This window comes from Hylobates moloch, unplaced genomic scaffold, assembly GCF_009828535.3.
Source record: "Hylobates moloch isolate HMO894 unplaced genomic scaffold, HMol_V3 SCAFFOLD_19, whole genome shotgun sequence".
Classification (NCBI taxonomy): Eukaryota; Metazoa; Chordata; class Mammalia; order Primates; family Hylobatidae; genus Hylobates; species Hylobates moloch.
In genome coordinates this window covers 40,874,328-40,890,563 of record NW_026652294.1, presented here as the reverse complement: position 1 = coordinate 40,890,563, position 16,236 = coordinate 40,874,328, and the positions used below count along the sequence as shown (strand labels likewise).

General features: G+C 43.6%; 1 protein-coding gene across 1 annotated transcript in view; it reads right to left on the bottom strand.

Moving 5' to 3' along the window:
- The window catches only part of GLP2R (glucagon like peptide 2 receptor), a 66,809-nt gene that overhangs the window by 5,337 nt on the left and 45,236 nt on the right, over positions 1-16,236 (bottom strand). Inside the window, exons 10-11 of the mRNA XM_032138249.2 lie at positions 15,578-15,666; positions 5,910-6,048 (exon numbers count right to left, since the gene is read on the bottom strand). Coding sequence (XP_031994140.1) covers positions 5,910-6,048; positions 15,578-15,666 — 228 coding nt within the window. The remainder of the gene's footprint in view (positions 1-5,909; positions 6,049-15,577; positions 15,667-16,236) is intronic.

Below are 16,236 nucleotides of genomic sequence, written 5' to 3'. Positions count from 1 at the left end.
TCAGCGTGTCCCTTCTGGAGCCAGACCAGGATCTCCACACTGGCAATCACGACATCAACCAAATGCTTGGATTCTGCCCATGAATGTGGAATTTCCCTTCTCTTATGCACCTAGATATTCCATGGCTATAGCTTCCACAACAGGGGCATAGTGTTACCAGTTAATCATTTTCACACATGCAATCTGGTCAGAGGTTCACAGCTGCCCTATGTGGTTGGCGGGACAGGTAATATTTGCCTCTGGGCACATGATATCAGAAGAGCTGGCTTTTAGGGTGCCAGAATTCTCACAAACAAGTTGGCTAAAATAGGATTCCACATGACAAATGTGTCTTTTCACTTCCTCGGGTGCTTGCTTCACAGTTTTAGGAACATCCTAGGGTCTGGTTCTCATTCTAGATTAAGCAAGTGTGAAGGGAGTGGGTCCCACAGAACACATGGCTCTTACTTCATATGTCACCGCTGTTTGGCAGTCTCTCCAAATCTCCACTGATAGCGGGAGGCTGGTGGAACTCTCTAAGCAGTAGGCTTTTGGAAGAGTAAAGGACCCTCCAAAGCAGCAAGGAAAGGAAGCTGTTAGGGCTGATGCCTGTTCTTGCTAGTTCCCATGGTGGAGTCTCTAAAACGATCCACCAAGTGTAGTTCCCCCAACATCTGCCCACCTGTGCTCTGCCTCTGCCTGGTGGGATGCAGAGAAACACGGCAGGAGTATTCAGAAGGTGGGAGGCCTCCGCCCACACACAAGCCCTCTAAGTGTGTTTTCTGGCTCAGTCCTGGTACAAAACACCCTGCAGAGTCACTTTGATTCCTCACATTCCTCGGCAGTGCAGGGTGATGAGCAGAGCTCTAGCTGGCTTCAGGAACAAATCTTCCATGCTGGTAGCTAGTCTTGAGATGGCCCTGATGGTTCCTCTTCTTTCTGTGGGCTCAGGCTGCTCTTTGCATCAAAAAGTGGACCTAGTTTTCTCTCCCCTCGAATCTACGATGACTTTGTGACTCCTTTTACTGACACAATGTCATAAAAGTGACATTCTGGGAGTTCTATGCCTATGTCTTAAGAGGGCTGGAGGTTTCTACTTCCTGCATCTTAGAACATTTGCTCTTGGGATGTCCTGAGAGTCCAGCTGCCATGCTGTGAGATATCCAAGATACATGCAGAGGCCACATGGAGGAGAACTGAGGCCCCCTGAGCTATATAGTCTTAGCTGAGGTCCTGTCCAACAGCTAGTGTCAATGTCTAGTTATGTGAATGAACCATCTTGGATGTGCCACCCCAGCTGGGCCTTCAGATGTTTGCAGCCCCAGCGGAAAATTACATGTATCAAAAGAACTATCTACCCTGAGCCCAAGCAGCCCAGTCTACTGAATCATTAAAAATATCAAAATGGGGCCGGGTGTGGTGGCTCATGCCTGCAATCCCAGCTACTCGGGAGGCTGAGGCAGGAGAATGGCTTGAACTCGGGAGGTGGAGGTTGCGGTGAGCCGAGATAGCACTATTGCACTCCAGCCTGGGCAACAAGAGCAAAACTCCATCTCAAAATGATAATGATAATGATAATAATAATAATAATAATAATAATAATAATAATAAAATGGTTACTGTTTTAAGCCATGAAGTTTTGGTGTGGTTTATTACACAGAATCAGATGACCAACACATCCTCCCAAGGCAGAAGAGTCTGATAGGCTAGGATTCTTTCTCAGAAATCTGCCTCACATAGCTCCACATGAATAACTGGTCTTCACCTGGCCTTGGGTGGGTGAGATCAGGTGATCAAGGGCTCACATTGCCCGACCCATGCCTTCTGGAGAAAAAAGGCCACCAAATATTACTACATAACAGCTGCAGAGTTTTTTTTTCCTCTAATTTAGGATTACCTTTTAAAGAAGATTACAGCCAGGAACACAAAAACTTCAAAGTACTAAACCTTATCTTTTGAAATGCCCTAAAAGACTGAAATAAACATGTTTTCATAATGGGAAAAAAATTGCTTATGGATCCTCTGTCTTGGTTCAAAGCCACAAAGAATTCAACTCCAACAGGAGGGAAAAAAAATATTGTCCAGCGGCTCATACCACACCTCAGGCTCTGGCTCCTTGGCCTTTGGTGAGCATGTAGTGGGCAGACACATTTTCTCTGCTCTGTGTACAAAATCTCAGCACTTGACCCTGTCTGGTATATTGCTCCAATATATCAGACAGCACTTGACCTTTAAGACTGGTATAGGGAACTTGGTGTCTCCTGGTTCTAATCCTCACAAGGCACCTGAGAGGCACTATAGCATAGTGGTTACAGGCAGGGGCTTAACCTCTGAATAAAAACCTCATCTCTGATACATGTTAGCATGTGAAAGTCCTCTGAGCCTCAGTTCTTTCATCTTTAAAATAGGTACAGTAATTCATCCTTCGTAGGGATATTATGTGAATCCTATGAGGCTGAAAGTGTATCATGTTAAACAGATACTTTCCAGTGTACCATTTTAATTCCTTTGCTAGTATTTTAAATACATTTTTTAAAGTTATTTTCTTAGTGTTTATTTCAGGGATTACAACATGCATCTTAACACAATCTATTTCATATTAACACTAACTTAACCCTGGTAAAATATAGAAATGTTCTCGTATATATCTCTATTTACTCATTCTTCTCTTGTGATATTCTTGTCATATATATTAGATCTTTATATATTATAAACCCAATAATACAACTTATAGTTATTATTTTATACAATCTTGTATTTTTAAAATCAATTATGAGAAAAAAATCTACATATAGCCTTTCAGATTTACCTATGTATCTGCCTTTTCCACTGTTTTTTATTTCTTCATGTGGATTTGAGTTGCTGTCTGTTGTGATTTTCTTCCAGTATGAAGGACTTCCTTTGATATTTCTTGAAAGGGGTGTTTGCCAATAATGATTTCTCTCAGTCTTTGCTTTTATGATAATGTCTTTATTTCACCTTTATCTTGAAACATACTTTTGCTGAATTTAGAATTCTTGATTGACAATTTTTTTCTTTCAGCATTCTGAATATTTTATACCACTGCCTCCTGGCCTCCATTGTTCTGATGAGTAGTCAGCTGTTAATTGTATCATTGGTCCCTATATGTAATGAATCATTTTTCTTTTGCGGCTTTCAATATTTTCTCTTAATTTTTGGCTTTCATCTGTTTGACTGTAATGTTTCTAGGCATGAATCTCTTTGTTTTATGCTTTTTGAAGTTCATCAATCTTCCTGGTTGTGTAGATTAACATTTTTCTTCAAATTTGGGAAGTTTTCCACCATTATTTATCCAAATATTTATTCTACCATTTCTATCTTTACGCTCCTTCTGGGACTCTCCCATGTGTATGTTGGTATGCTTGATGGCATTCCATAGGTCTCTGAAGCTCTGTTATTTTTCTTCATTCTTTTTTCTTTCTTTTTCACAGACCAGATAATCTCATTGACCTATCTTCAAGCTCATGGTTATTTATTCTGCAATCTTAAATCTAAGCTTTCCTAATAAAATTTTCACATCAGTTACTGTAGTTTTCAACTCCAGAATTTCCATTTGGTTCTTATTTTGTAATTGTTCTCTATTGAATTGAGATAATTGAATTCCTTTAATTATTTCAACTTTTTCTTTAAATCTTTGAACATGTTTATAATAGCTTCTTTGAAGTCTTTGTCTGATAAGTCCAACATCTGGACATCCCCCAACCTACCCAGAAAGTTTCTAATGACAGCTTTTTTTTTTGTCCTCAGTATGGGTCACACTTTTCTGTTTCTTTGCAGATCTCATATTTTTTTGTACAAAACTGGAAGTTTTAGATAATATAACAACTCAGGATTCTGATTCTTGAGTCCCCATCTCTGGAGTGGTGGTGGTTGTTTGTTTAGAAAATTGTCTGGACTACTAGTTCTGTGGAATCTGTCTCTGCTGTGGTATACAGCCTGTGATGTCTCTGCTCATTTTAAAAATTTTGGTTTTTATTTTTAAATCTTGTCTTCTGATGCTGTTTCCAATAGCTTAATGATCAGCCAATGATTGATCTGAAGTTGTTTTCAAACACCTCAAGCCCATAAGGCTTCCATACCCTTTGCCAATGGATCCATATGTCACTTGGGCAACACATTCAAAGTTCAGTTTAAAGCCTTCCCTGTCTTTTACTTTCCACCAGACCCCCTCATGTTTCCTTTATATGTGTGCAGAAACTCATATTCAGCCAGAAATGTGTGAATGTCCTTTCTGGTCCTTCTTGAGTGTGTATGCAACCTTATGCATGTACACAACCTTCCAGTCAACCTGAGAAGTATGTGGGGGCTTGTCAAGGCCCACTGTGGCTGTCTCATTCCCCAAATCTTCCTGTTAAATTTCTGGCTAGCCCATCACTATGTTTTTTCACCCCAGATAGAATGACAACTTCAGGCTGTAACACTGTCCTTCCCTGTTCCTTTGTCACTAAGACAACTACTGTATCTGGCAACGCCCAAGGATGAGAGCTTTTTCTGCTCTTTGAGCCAAATCAAGTCAGCCTCCCTCCTCAGTGAAGCTGCTAGTTTTTGCTAGAATTTCCTCACCGATGGAGCAGGGATTAGAGAACAAAAGCAGTCCCTGACAAAAATAACATAGACTCCCACTGTTATTACTGAGTTTCAGTAATTTTTCTTGAATGAATCATTCTCATTTCTTTTCTTTTTTTTTTTTAAGTTAATTTCTAGGGTCCCAAAATGGTTGCTATTGACAATTGTCCAATTTTATCATTTCTTTTTGGGGAGAAGTTTTGTAGATCCTCTCTTTTTCACCTCAGAAGTCCTGCCCCCACACCAACATTTAAAGATGATTCATTTTCAGATGACTACTCTATGATAAAGACCTGGGCCGCTATGCTGTTAGTGGTAATCTGTTGCATTAGTGGCCTTCACTAATGAGCTGCCCCTCCCAGCATTCATGCCTTTGTGCAGTGCCCTACCCTTTCAATCTAGGCTGGGTCTGTGACTTGCTTTAAATGACAGAATGCAGCGGAAGCATCACTGTGCCAGTTCCAGGCATAGGCATTTAAAAGGCCTGGCAGCTCCTGCTTTTATACTCTTGGGAGCCCTGAACTGCCCTATCCTGTGGAGACACCACAAGGAGAAAACACACGGAATGCCTAAGGAATGTCATGGACACTGAGAAATGAGGCCTCAGAAATTTGACCCAAATAAAACTAGCCTCAGCTATTTGAGCCATCCAACTTAGGCACCAGTCATGTGAGTGAAGAAGACATCTTGGTAGTTCCACCCCCAGTAGGCATCACGGAAGCAAAGGTTAGCCATCCCTACTAGGTCCTACCTAGATTCCTAACTCCCAGAATCATGAAAAATAATTTTAAAAATTGCCATCTTAAGACACTAAGAAATAGATAATAATTTAAGCAATAGATTACCAAAATAAATCCAGGTAACAACCACAGCTGGCCTCTTGTTCCTAGTTTCAACTCCCACACATCTGTCAAGGTTCAATAGCCTCCTGGTCTGAACTCATTAGTCCCTACCCAATTTTTGTTGCATTCTGTGTACATGTCACCTGAAGCACAGACAATGCTCACTTTGCACAATGCTCTGCAGAGAACCCAGCAAAAATAGGCACTTAATAAAAGGCTTCGCATTGACACTCATAGTTAATATGATCATGAGTCACACCAACTATTACCACCCAGGAAAGAGACCATTTCCCCCTTCTTAGTCACTGAATCATGCTGGCAGGATCAACGCAATACTTCCCCATCTGCATGCCCTTCTAATGCCAAGGGCCGTTACTGATAAAGGCTGCTGATGCTACAATTCTATTGTCATCCACAGGCTCCTTAATTCTGAGCCTGTTTCGGCCACATGCACTTTGTTTTCTCCAAAGTCAAGGCATCTTGGTTCAGATTTCTACTTACATGAAAGGAGCTCAGTGTCAACTGAATGAAAAGTCGTATAAGTTTTGCAAATCCTTCAACTTGATCATCAGTGATGAAAGAGAAGAGGATCTCATGAACGCCCAATAAAGGAATGAGGACCAGTGTCGATTTTGCCAATCTGTAAATGACAACCAAATAACAGTCATGAGGGCCACATGGGGAACAGGCAACATTTCCTGCTCTTCCGTGACATGACTTTGTTGCAGCTCTTACCCTATTGATAGTTGTCTCCCAGATGGTCTCCTTGACTACAACATTTAATGCTTCATGGCCATTGTGATCTTGTTTACTGTTGTCTTCCTACACTTGATGCATGGGGGATGCTCAGAAAACATGAATTGAATGAATGAATGCATGAATTCCCCTGTATAGATTGTCATATGTCTGTAGCTCTTAATGTTTTGCCTGATGAATAGATTTCCATGCAAGTGACTCCCACCCTGGGACACTCCACCCCTACCAGGTTTGTTAAATTTCCTATCACCTGGCTAGCAGTTTCATACATCTCTTTCTTTACTCAGGACTTTCAACATCAGTATTTCCAGTGTTACCATGAGAAGGGAGAGAAAATGAGTTGCCCAGGGTCACACAGACACTAAGTAGTAAACCTCGGGCTGGATGTGGGGGCATCTGACCTGCAGACTCCTTTCTGGACTTTGCTGTCAGCCCTCATGTTGCCCCTTAACCCTGGTGATAGTGAGGAATGCAGGAAATGAAAAACTGATCCTCCTCATAAAAAGTGCAGTGTGGAGGTTCACTGTTGTATATAGTCTACACAAAAAAGACAAACATTCCTTGTGCCACCCACGTGTAAAGTGCACAGCTGGGGCCCAAATGCTGCATACTGGTGGTTCCCAAATGTGGCTGACTATTAAAATTCCTCACAGAGCTCTTAAAATATATACATATAGTTTCCTGGGCCTCAGTGTAAACTCCCTGAATCCACACCTCTGGAGGTTGGGTCCCAGGAAGTTAATTTTTTTTAAGAGACAGGGTCTCCCTCTGTCACCCATGCTGGAGTACAGTAGCACGATTCTAGCTCACTGCAGCCTTGAACTCCTGGGCTCAAGCAATCCTCCTGCTTCGGACTCCAGAGAAGCTGGGACTATAGGTGTGCACCACTGTGCCTGGATAATTATTTTATTTTATTTTATAGAGAGGGGATCTTATGTTGTTGCCCAGGCTGGCCTCAAACTCGCAGCCTCAAGTGATAATACTACTCCTGCCTCAGTCTCCCAAAGTGTTGGGATTACAGGTGCAAACCACTGCACCTGGCCAGATGTGGACTTTTTAAGGAACTTCTCACAGATCCTGAGAAGTAGACAGGTTTGAAAATAACTGCCCTTTACTGTTGAGCTGCTTCTTAATTTAAAACTAACTACATTAGCAGAGATGATTCATATTCGGGGTACGAACAAAGCTACTGTCTTACCCACATTGGGAAAGAGGAGTGTAATTGTAATGATTTTTTTTTAGCTTAGGCCACTTCTTGTAAAGGGGCCAGACTAGGAGGAACTTCCCCTCAGATCCTATGGAATTAAAGGTATAGAAAACCAGGGTGGCATTCGCAGTTCACGGGGGAGTTTCTTAAGGAAGGTTTAACTCTATCCGAGAGCAAGAGCTTAGTATGAATCCTGTGTCCGCAAGGGCCATTCAGATGCAATGTTACCAATGAAACAAACAACCTCACCTTTGTGCCCCCAAAGGATCTAAAGCCAAGAAGAGGGGTGCAGGAGCCACCAGGACGGAGGGACTCCACCTGGCCATGTGACTGTGTGAACCAGAGCCTTGACTGTCAGGAGAGGCTGATGAGCAGAGAGATGGAATCATGGGCCTTGGCTGTGTGGTTCTTTGAGCTGAGCTCAGATCGACTCCCACTCCAACACCCACCCCTACAGAAGTCATTTCGCTAGGCAACATTAATATGCTCCCCATGAGAGAACATCTCAAGGGTTTTGTATTTCCAGGAGTGTTTTTAAAGCCCTCTGACCCAGAGGTTACAAAGTGGTGACCATGGATAGTAACTGACCTGCAGACAACTTTTGCTTAGGCCACGGATCAATTTTTGTTATTGGAGTCATCTTTAAATAATAATATTTCTAGAAAAAGAGTCCAGGTTTCTGGATTCTTTTGAAAAATGAGGAGATCTGGCAACATTGGACTCAAATTCTTGCATAGCAATCGTTGGTTACAGCCGGGCAATGGCTGTCCCTTTAGAGGGAAGCTGTGACCTCCAGCCCCCACCCGGCTTATACTACTCAATTGTGTTACTTGCTTGGCCCTTGTAAGAGTCTGAATTTGTGACCCTTGCTCTGGTCTGGGTTTTCATGATACAGACTTATATGCCTAAAAACAGACTTGTGTCTTATCATCAGCTTATTCTGATGCCATGTTATGATGTTACGGTTTTTAAAATAAACTTTTAATTTTGGAATGATTTTAGATTTACAGAAAATTAGCAAAGGCAGTACAGAGAGTTCCCATGTCTATTCACTCAGTTTCCCCTAATGTTAACATACTACATAACCATGCCCGTTTGTCAAAACTAAGAAACCAACACGGTATATTATTAGGAACTAAAGTTCGGGGTTTATGTGGATTTCCCACTAATGTCCTTTTCCTGTTCCCTGATCCCACATTTCATTTCATACAGAATGATCTATAAAGAACAACAATTTTTAATAAGGTTTTGGGCCACTCACCCTTCTGGATGGAGACATGAAGGGATTGTCTACCCTTCACCTTATTCTAACTTCTCCTTAGACGAAGTACTATTTGTGTCCCTGTCCAGATGAAAATCCATAAATAGCAATAGCAGTTTACTCCTACAGACTGTGTTTATGCTTATTTTCATCCATAACCTTTTGTTTATTTAAATGGTTCCATTTATTGCAATCATTTAACTATCCAACAAATATTTATTGAGCATCTGCTTATGGCACATGAGTGAATATAGTGGGAAAGAAGGAGCTGTAGTCAAAGGCAGCAGGACACAGGAAGAGTATCTGGGCCTGAGTTCAAATCTCAGTGTTGCCAATTATTAGTGCTATGACTGTGGGCAAATTATTTAACCTCTCTATCTGTTAGTTTCCTCATCTGTAAAAGGAGGATTATAATAGTAATAGCATCTACCTGACAGGGCTGTCATAAGGATTAAACAAATAACATGGGGTAAACCCTCAGAATAAATGGTATCTGACACATGATAAATGATCAATACATTTTAGTTATTAATATTTTTAAAGAAGCCATCCCTGCCTTTTGGTTGCTTATACTTTCAATATTTTCTTTTCAATTTTACTTGAATTTGTAACATTTTTAGTCTTTGGTTGCTGATGGGGTTCAGAACATGGTACTCCAAAATACGGCACCTTGACATACTGACTATTTTAAGCTGAAAGAATTTGAGAAAACCACAGAAGCAGGAAGGTCTCTCTGAACTCCCACCCTTCTCCCCTTATTTCATAAGTTTTATATGACGGTCATGAAACCTAGGAAGGATTTTCTGGCCTTCTCCTGAAGCGGATCACAAGACCCTCCTGTGAGAGGTGTAGGAAAGGAACGTCCTTATTTCTGAAGACACAATGACACAGGAATCTGTACAAACAGGTCTTGCTAAATTTCCCCCAGTTTATGACCATTAGATCTCCTTTGTTCAATCATACTTCCCCCATGACTGTCCACTTTGCATCAAACCTAGCATAAAAATACACAAGTTTGACCATTTCTTTGGGTCTTCCTTTCCTTATGAAGTCTCCTATGTCATATAAAAATTATGAAATAAACTTGCATGCTTTTTCTTTTGTTAATCTGTCTTTGTCTAATTTTTAGACCCAGCCAGGGACCCTAAGAGGGTTGAGGAAAAGCTTTTGTTTCCTACATTGCCTATCAGAAAGTCCTTTCAGAAAGAACTGGAGTTTAGCATGTTAAGAAATGCTTGTCGGGCCAGGCGCAGTGGCTCACACCTATAATCCCAGCACTTTGGGAGGCCGAGGTGGGCGAATCACCTGAAGTTGGGGGTTCAAGACCACCCTGACCAACATGAAGAAACTCCATCTCTACTAAAAATACAAAATTAGCCGGGCGTGGTGGCTCATGCCTGTAATCCCAACTACTTCAGAGGCTGGGGCAGGAGAATCGCTTAAACCTGGGAAACAGAGGTTACGCTGAGCCAAGATCGTGCCATTGCATTCCAGCATGGGCAACAAGAGTGAAACTCCATCTCAAAAAAAAAAAAAAAAAAATGAAATGCTTCTCTTTTATAAACGAATCAAGAGCTCTGCCCAGGTGCATCCCATGGAGAGTTAAGGCCCTTTATCTAGGGGAAGAGAGCTGCCTCTGAGCTGGGAACCACGAAGAACAGAGAATTCCAGCTGAGCTGAGGGTCTGCTGAACTCTGTCCGCATTCCTAGGGCATTGCTTACCCTGTTTATAGCCTCAAAGTTCCTCCTTCACACTTGGTTCAGTTCTCTTTCTCCAAGCCAGACAGATGGACCATTTTTTATTTCCTTGGCTTGACAGTGGAAGCCCAGGGACAAGGGCTAAGACTACAGAAGGTTCTCTAGCTCCTAGCAACTTGCCTCTTTGGCAGGGCCTAAATGTGTTTAATTTAAACTTTCCTAAAATATAATCCTGGAGGGAGGCCAGATCACGGTTACATTCTAAAAGTTCTCAAAATCTTCGAGAGTTGGAGGCAGCCTATACCTACAAGAGTTTCGATAAAATATGCTGGGCCCTGTCACCTCCTCCTTCTTATCCCATCAGAAGTCTTTAAGAGAAAACAAACATGGAAGGGGATGAGGAAGAGGAACAACTTTCCGACATGGAAGAGGGCAGTGTGAGCTGAGGAGCTGAGGGGTGCCAATGCCCCACTGGGGTTACAGTAAAGAGCCCTCTCTCAGAACTTGAAAATGAGAGAATTAGCGATGCTTTCTAAGAGCACAATGGGCAAGTGAGTTCATAGATGCTGTAGGATTTACCAGCTCAGGGAGTTAAATAAGGTGGTTTAGGTGTGTCCTGAGAGATAGGTCCCTGCCTTTTTGCTAATGAATAAGCATTAGCTAATCAACTCTATTGCACTCTACACAAAGAACAAGTAAACAGAATGGTGGCCAACGAAAATGGCAGGGAAACCACAAAGGGAGGACATTCTCAGTACCTATCCCACTCTAGTACTAGTGTGGAGGGCACACTGGATCTGGAGAATGAGTCTCCTTCTCAACAGGTAGTTGGTGCTGTGGGCAGATGGTGATTTTTCAGGCTACCCTCAGGATCCTTCAACAGCAAGACTCTGCTTTGTGACGTGATCACCAGTAATGTTCTTTGGATTCCTGGATCTTCTGCTGTTGTGGATTAGGAAATTTTGGGAGGCACGTGGGCACAAGAAAGGAATGCTCTACCTCTATCCCCACCTTCCACAGATGTTAAAAATGAACAATGTTCTAGTTTATATACATTGTGAGCTCAGCTGGGGTCAGTCAGCCTCCCAAAGTCTCAGCCACTGAAGAATATAGATGGATTTCCTGTACCATACCCAGGTGGTGGCAAACTCACCAAAGTGAGGCATCTCACCATGGAAGGACTTTGGGAAGACACACACCCAGGTACCTCTTTTATTATTATTATTATTATTAAAGAAAAAGGGTCTCACTCTGGCTCAGGCTGGTCTAGAACTCCTGGCCTCATATGATCCCTTCCCCTTAGGCTCCCAAAGTGCTGGGATTACAGGCATGAACCACTGCACCCAGCCCCAAGTTCTTCTTCTTCTTGAGCTTTTTATGTGAACAAGGGCAGGGGAGAGGAAAAAAGGAATTTCCAGACAGACTGCATATGTCAGGCAGGGTTACTCTTTCTCCCCACAAAGGAGTCACCCTGGATCATCACTCAGCCATGAGGGTCTCCCCAATATCTTGATTTACTCTTTCCCAGACCAATGGCTCCTGGTGGGTACGCACCCTCCCGGGCTATGCCAGGCAATCTATTTGATATTGGAAGAAAATATTATAATAGAGGATAATAGACATTGTATATATATATTAATTTTTATCTATCCTCTTAAATTTTCTATTTTTTGGTCTATCTTATAATATATATATTAGCTCATGAGACCATGCATATACCTGAGGAGGGACGTGCTCAGAATTTCTTTTCTTTTCTTCTTTTTTTTTTTTTATTGAGACAGAGTCTTGCTCTGTTGCCCAGGCTGGAGTGCAGTGGCGCAATCGCGGCTCACTGCAAGCTCTGCCTCCCGGGTTCACGCCATTCCCCTGCCTCAGCCTCCCGAGTAGCTGGAACTACAGGCGCCGGCCACCACGCCCAGCTAATTTTTTGTATTTTTAGTAGAGACGGGGTTTCACCGTGGTCTCGATCTCCTGACCTCGTGATCTGCCCGCCTCGGCCTCCCAAAGTGCTGGGATTACAAGCGTGAGCTACCGTGTGTGGCCTAGAATTTCTTTACTGACAGAGATGAGTGATCAGAAAAGTTTGAAAACCACTACCTTGGATAACTCTAGAGGGGACTCTGGAAAAGAGAATATTGAGGCTGCATGACATTTGTAATGGCCCGACCAGAATATTCCACTGAGAACGTCCTCCCTCTGTGGTTTCCCTGCCATTTTCATTGGCCACCTTTCTGTTTACTTGTTCTTTGTGTAGAGTGCAATAGAGTTGATTAACTAATGCTTATTCATTAGCATGTGTTCTTTCACTGGAACATCTGGCCCAGCAGTCCTCCACACTGGCTGTGTATCAGAATCTCCTGGGAGACTCTGTATCAGGTGTGTCCAACCTTTTGGCTTCCCTGGGCCACGTTGGAAGAAGAAGAGTTGTCCCGGGCCCCACGTAAAATAAACTAACACTAACAATAGCTGGTGAGCTAAAAAAAAAAAAAAAAGGTCCATGCATAGTTTTTGTGATATCCGCCACCACAGATAAGCAAAAATGTCCTTGCATTCAAAGAGTTGGACACGGCTGCTCTGTGAGGTTCTATCCCACACTTATGGAGCCAGAATACCCAGTGGTAGGGCTCACAGGGCTGCACTTCTGGCTGGCTCTCCGGGGATGCTGATGAGCAGCTATGATGAAAACTATTTAGGGGTTGCTGTGGGTCTTGGGCATGGGGAAGGTGCCAGTGGCTCGTGGTAGGCTTTGGGGGCACAAAGCAGCAGTGTGTCAGCTCTGAGTCCCTTTGGGGTCAACTGCACCATTTCTGTCTCCTGGAAACACTGCCTCTGTCCAGTTTCTGGGGCACCCTGGTTTTCCTGGCACCTGTTTATTGAGAGAACTCTCCTCCCTGAGTGCACCCAGGGTGGACTAGAGCAGGCCTTGAAGCTCCACCCTCAGAGTGGTGAGAGAGGCTAAGCCTTTGGGAAGGGGGCCAAAGAGACTGCTTGGCCACTTGGAGCCTCGACTGGAGGCGCCAAGAGAGACAGCGTGGCTCCCTGGAGCCCAGGCCAGGCCAGCTCCCCGGGGCTACGGGTTTCTTGCAAAATGTTTGGACCAAAGCTCCAACTAGCAACTCTAGTATGTCTGCCCGTTATTGAACCCGGTATGTTTACCCTTCTAGACCTCCTGGAGGGAGGATAGAGTGGCCACCCATATTTATAACCATATCTACAGCCTCCTCGAATCCCCATACTAAGCAGGAGATGAGTCTGCAGTGACACTCCCATTTTCACACACCACAAAGCAAGCTAAAGGGGCGAAGGCACTTGCCTAAGGCCAGTAGGCAAGTCTAGGGTCGTGGCCTGCTCCCTCCGTTCCACCTCCTGCTCCATGCCAACATCCTAGTCCTTAGCAAAGTAGAATGCATGCTCCTCAGATGCAGGGTCTACATCGTGTCCACCGTTTTTTGTTTGTTTGTTTGTTTTTGAGATGGAGTTTTGCTCTTGTTGCCCAGGCCAGAGTACAATGGCGCGATCTTGGCTCACTGCAACCTCCGCCTCCCAGATTCAAGTGATTCTCCTGCCTCAGCCTCCTGAGTAGCTAGAATTACAGGTGCACACCACCACACCCAGCTAATTTTTGTATTTTTAATAGAGACAGGGTTTTGCCATGTTGGCCAGGCTAGTCTCGAACTCCTGACCTCAGGTAATCTGCCCGCCTTGGCCTCCCAAAGTGCTGGGATTACAGGTGTGAGTCACTGTGCCCAGCCTCGTGTCCACCTTTTATTCCAAGCACAGTACCAGGTACATTGTAAGCATCTATTAAATATTTGTCAGATAAAAGGAAAAACTCCCTTCCCAGCACCTGGGTCAGGCCTTATAAAGGGGCAAGAAACAGGGCTAGGACCATCTTCACGCATGCCCACCTCCTCTGGCCTCCTGTGTGGACTGGAATTCCTACTCTTAGAGCTACTCTGTGGGTTAAAACACTCCCATTCCAGAACCCGGCTGAATGCATATGCCACATAGAATGCAAAGAATAGGCCAGGTACGGTGGCTCATGCCTGTAATCCCAGCACTTTGGGAGGCCAAGGCCGGTGGATCATGAGGTCAGGAGTTCGAGATCAGCCTGGCCAACAGGGTGAAACCCCATCTCTACTAAAAATACAAAAATTAGCCGGACGTGGTGGCAGGTGCCTGTAATCTCAGATACTTAGGAGGCTGAGGCACGAGAATGGCTTGAACCCGGGAGATTGAGGTTGCAGCGAGCCGAGATCAGATCATGCCATTGCACTCCAGCCTGGGCGACAAGAGCAGGACGCTTGTCTTGTCAAAAAAAAAAAAAAAAAAAAGGAAAGAAAATAAAGAATAACTAGAAAAAGAGGGAGGAAACCCTTTATCTCTCATTCATTCATTCATTCATTTGCTTTTACAACAATGCAGATCTAATAAATACCTATGATCTGACTTATTATGAATGAGGACTGCTGTCATCTCAGAAAGAGGAAGGTGAGATGCAGCGACGACAAGTCACAAATAAAGGATGCCTGTGGAAGGATGTCTTTCCTTAGGCCCTAAAAGTTTGTGGTCTCATTTCTCAAGGTCTCAAAAACACCCAAATAATCTCTTCTCTTCAAATCCTTCCCCAAGGAAGGCAACTGCCAAACTTCTATTCAAACAAGACTGTCCTTTTCCCACAACCACCCATTCTTAGAAGCTTTTTGTTTTTGTTTTTGTTTTTGTTTTTGAGACAGGGTCTCACTCTGTCACCCACGCTGGAGTGCAGTGGCACAATCATGGCTCACTGCAGCCTTGACCTTCTGGGGTCAGGCAATCCCCTCACCTTAGCCTGGGACTACAGGCATGCACCACGCCTGGCTAACTTTTGTATTTTTGGTAGAAACAGGGTTTCACCATGTTGTCCAGGCTGTTCTCAAACTCATGGCCTCAAGCGATCCTCTTGCCCCAGCCTCCCTAAGTCCTGGGATTACAGGTCTGAGACATCACTCCTGGCCTCTCGGGGGCATTTTAGCAGTTTTCTGCTGGGGGATGGGAATGCCCTTGACTACTCACCATTTGCTTCATCATCATAGAAGGTCATCACTGTTGACAAAACCCTCACGTGATCCTATAGCACCTTTCCAGAACTGCTCTTTCTGATACCCTGGCCTTAGGAGATAAATGTCCTTCCCAAGACATTAGGTAGAAAAGCCAGAGGATTTACAATAACCTTGGATGGCTGGGGACCAACCTTATGCCACTCACCTGTATTTATAATCTCTGAAGCACATTTGATGAGCTTTGAGCTTAGAAATGAGAAGCTTGAGAATTTTCAGGAAGATGAAGAAATTGACCTTGAAAAAAAGAGCAGAGTTGGTTAAGTAAGTGATGAACTCCACATAGCTGTGAATTTCAAGGTCAGGCTGGGCTTGGCCATCAGTTCCATCAGTTCAATGTGAACCAGGGACAATTTAGCAGTTAGCTGGCCAGGTAGTAAATGCTTAGCTGTGATCTCCACTGTCCTAAAGGCCATCTGAATCGCCACTGTCCCAAAGGCCATCTGAATCTCCAGAGTCCCAAAGGACTTAGTACTTAGCACCATGCCAGGCTTTGGGCTAAGAACGGTCCAGGCATTCTTTTAGCTAATTTTTACGACACTCCCCCGCCCCCCGCAAGGTAGCCACAACTATTTTTATCCTTATAATACAATGAGAAAACAGAGGCACAGAGAAGTAAGTGTAATTCCCAGGTTGCACGGCTAGTCAGTGATTGAGCCTGTAATTAGACCCAGATGCATTGGATTATAACCCTCCCTTCACTTAAACAGAACGCTATTCTGCCTCTCTTCTGTAAAGAACTCCATCCCTATTGGTGTCTAACTTGAGATCCTGTAGCTGCTATGGAATTCACGGACAGCATATGCT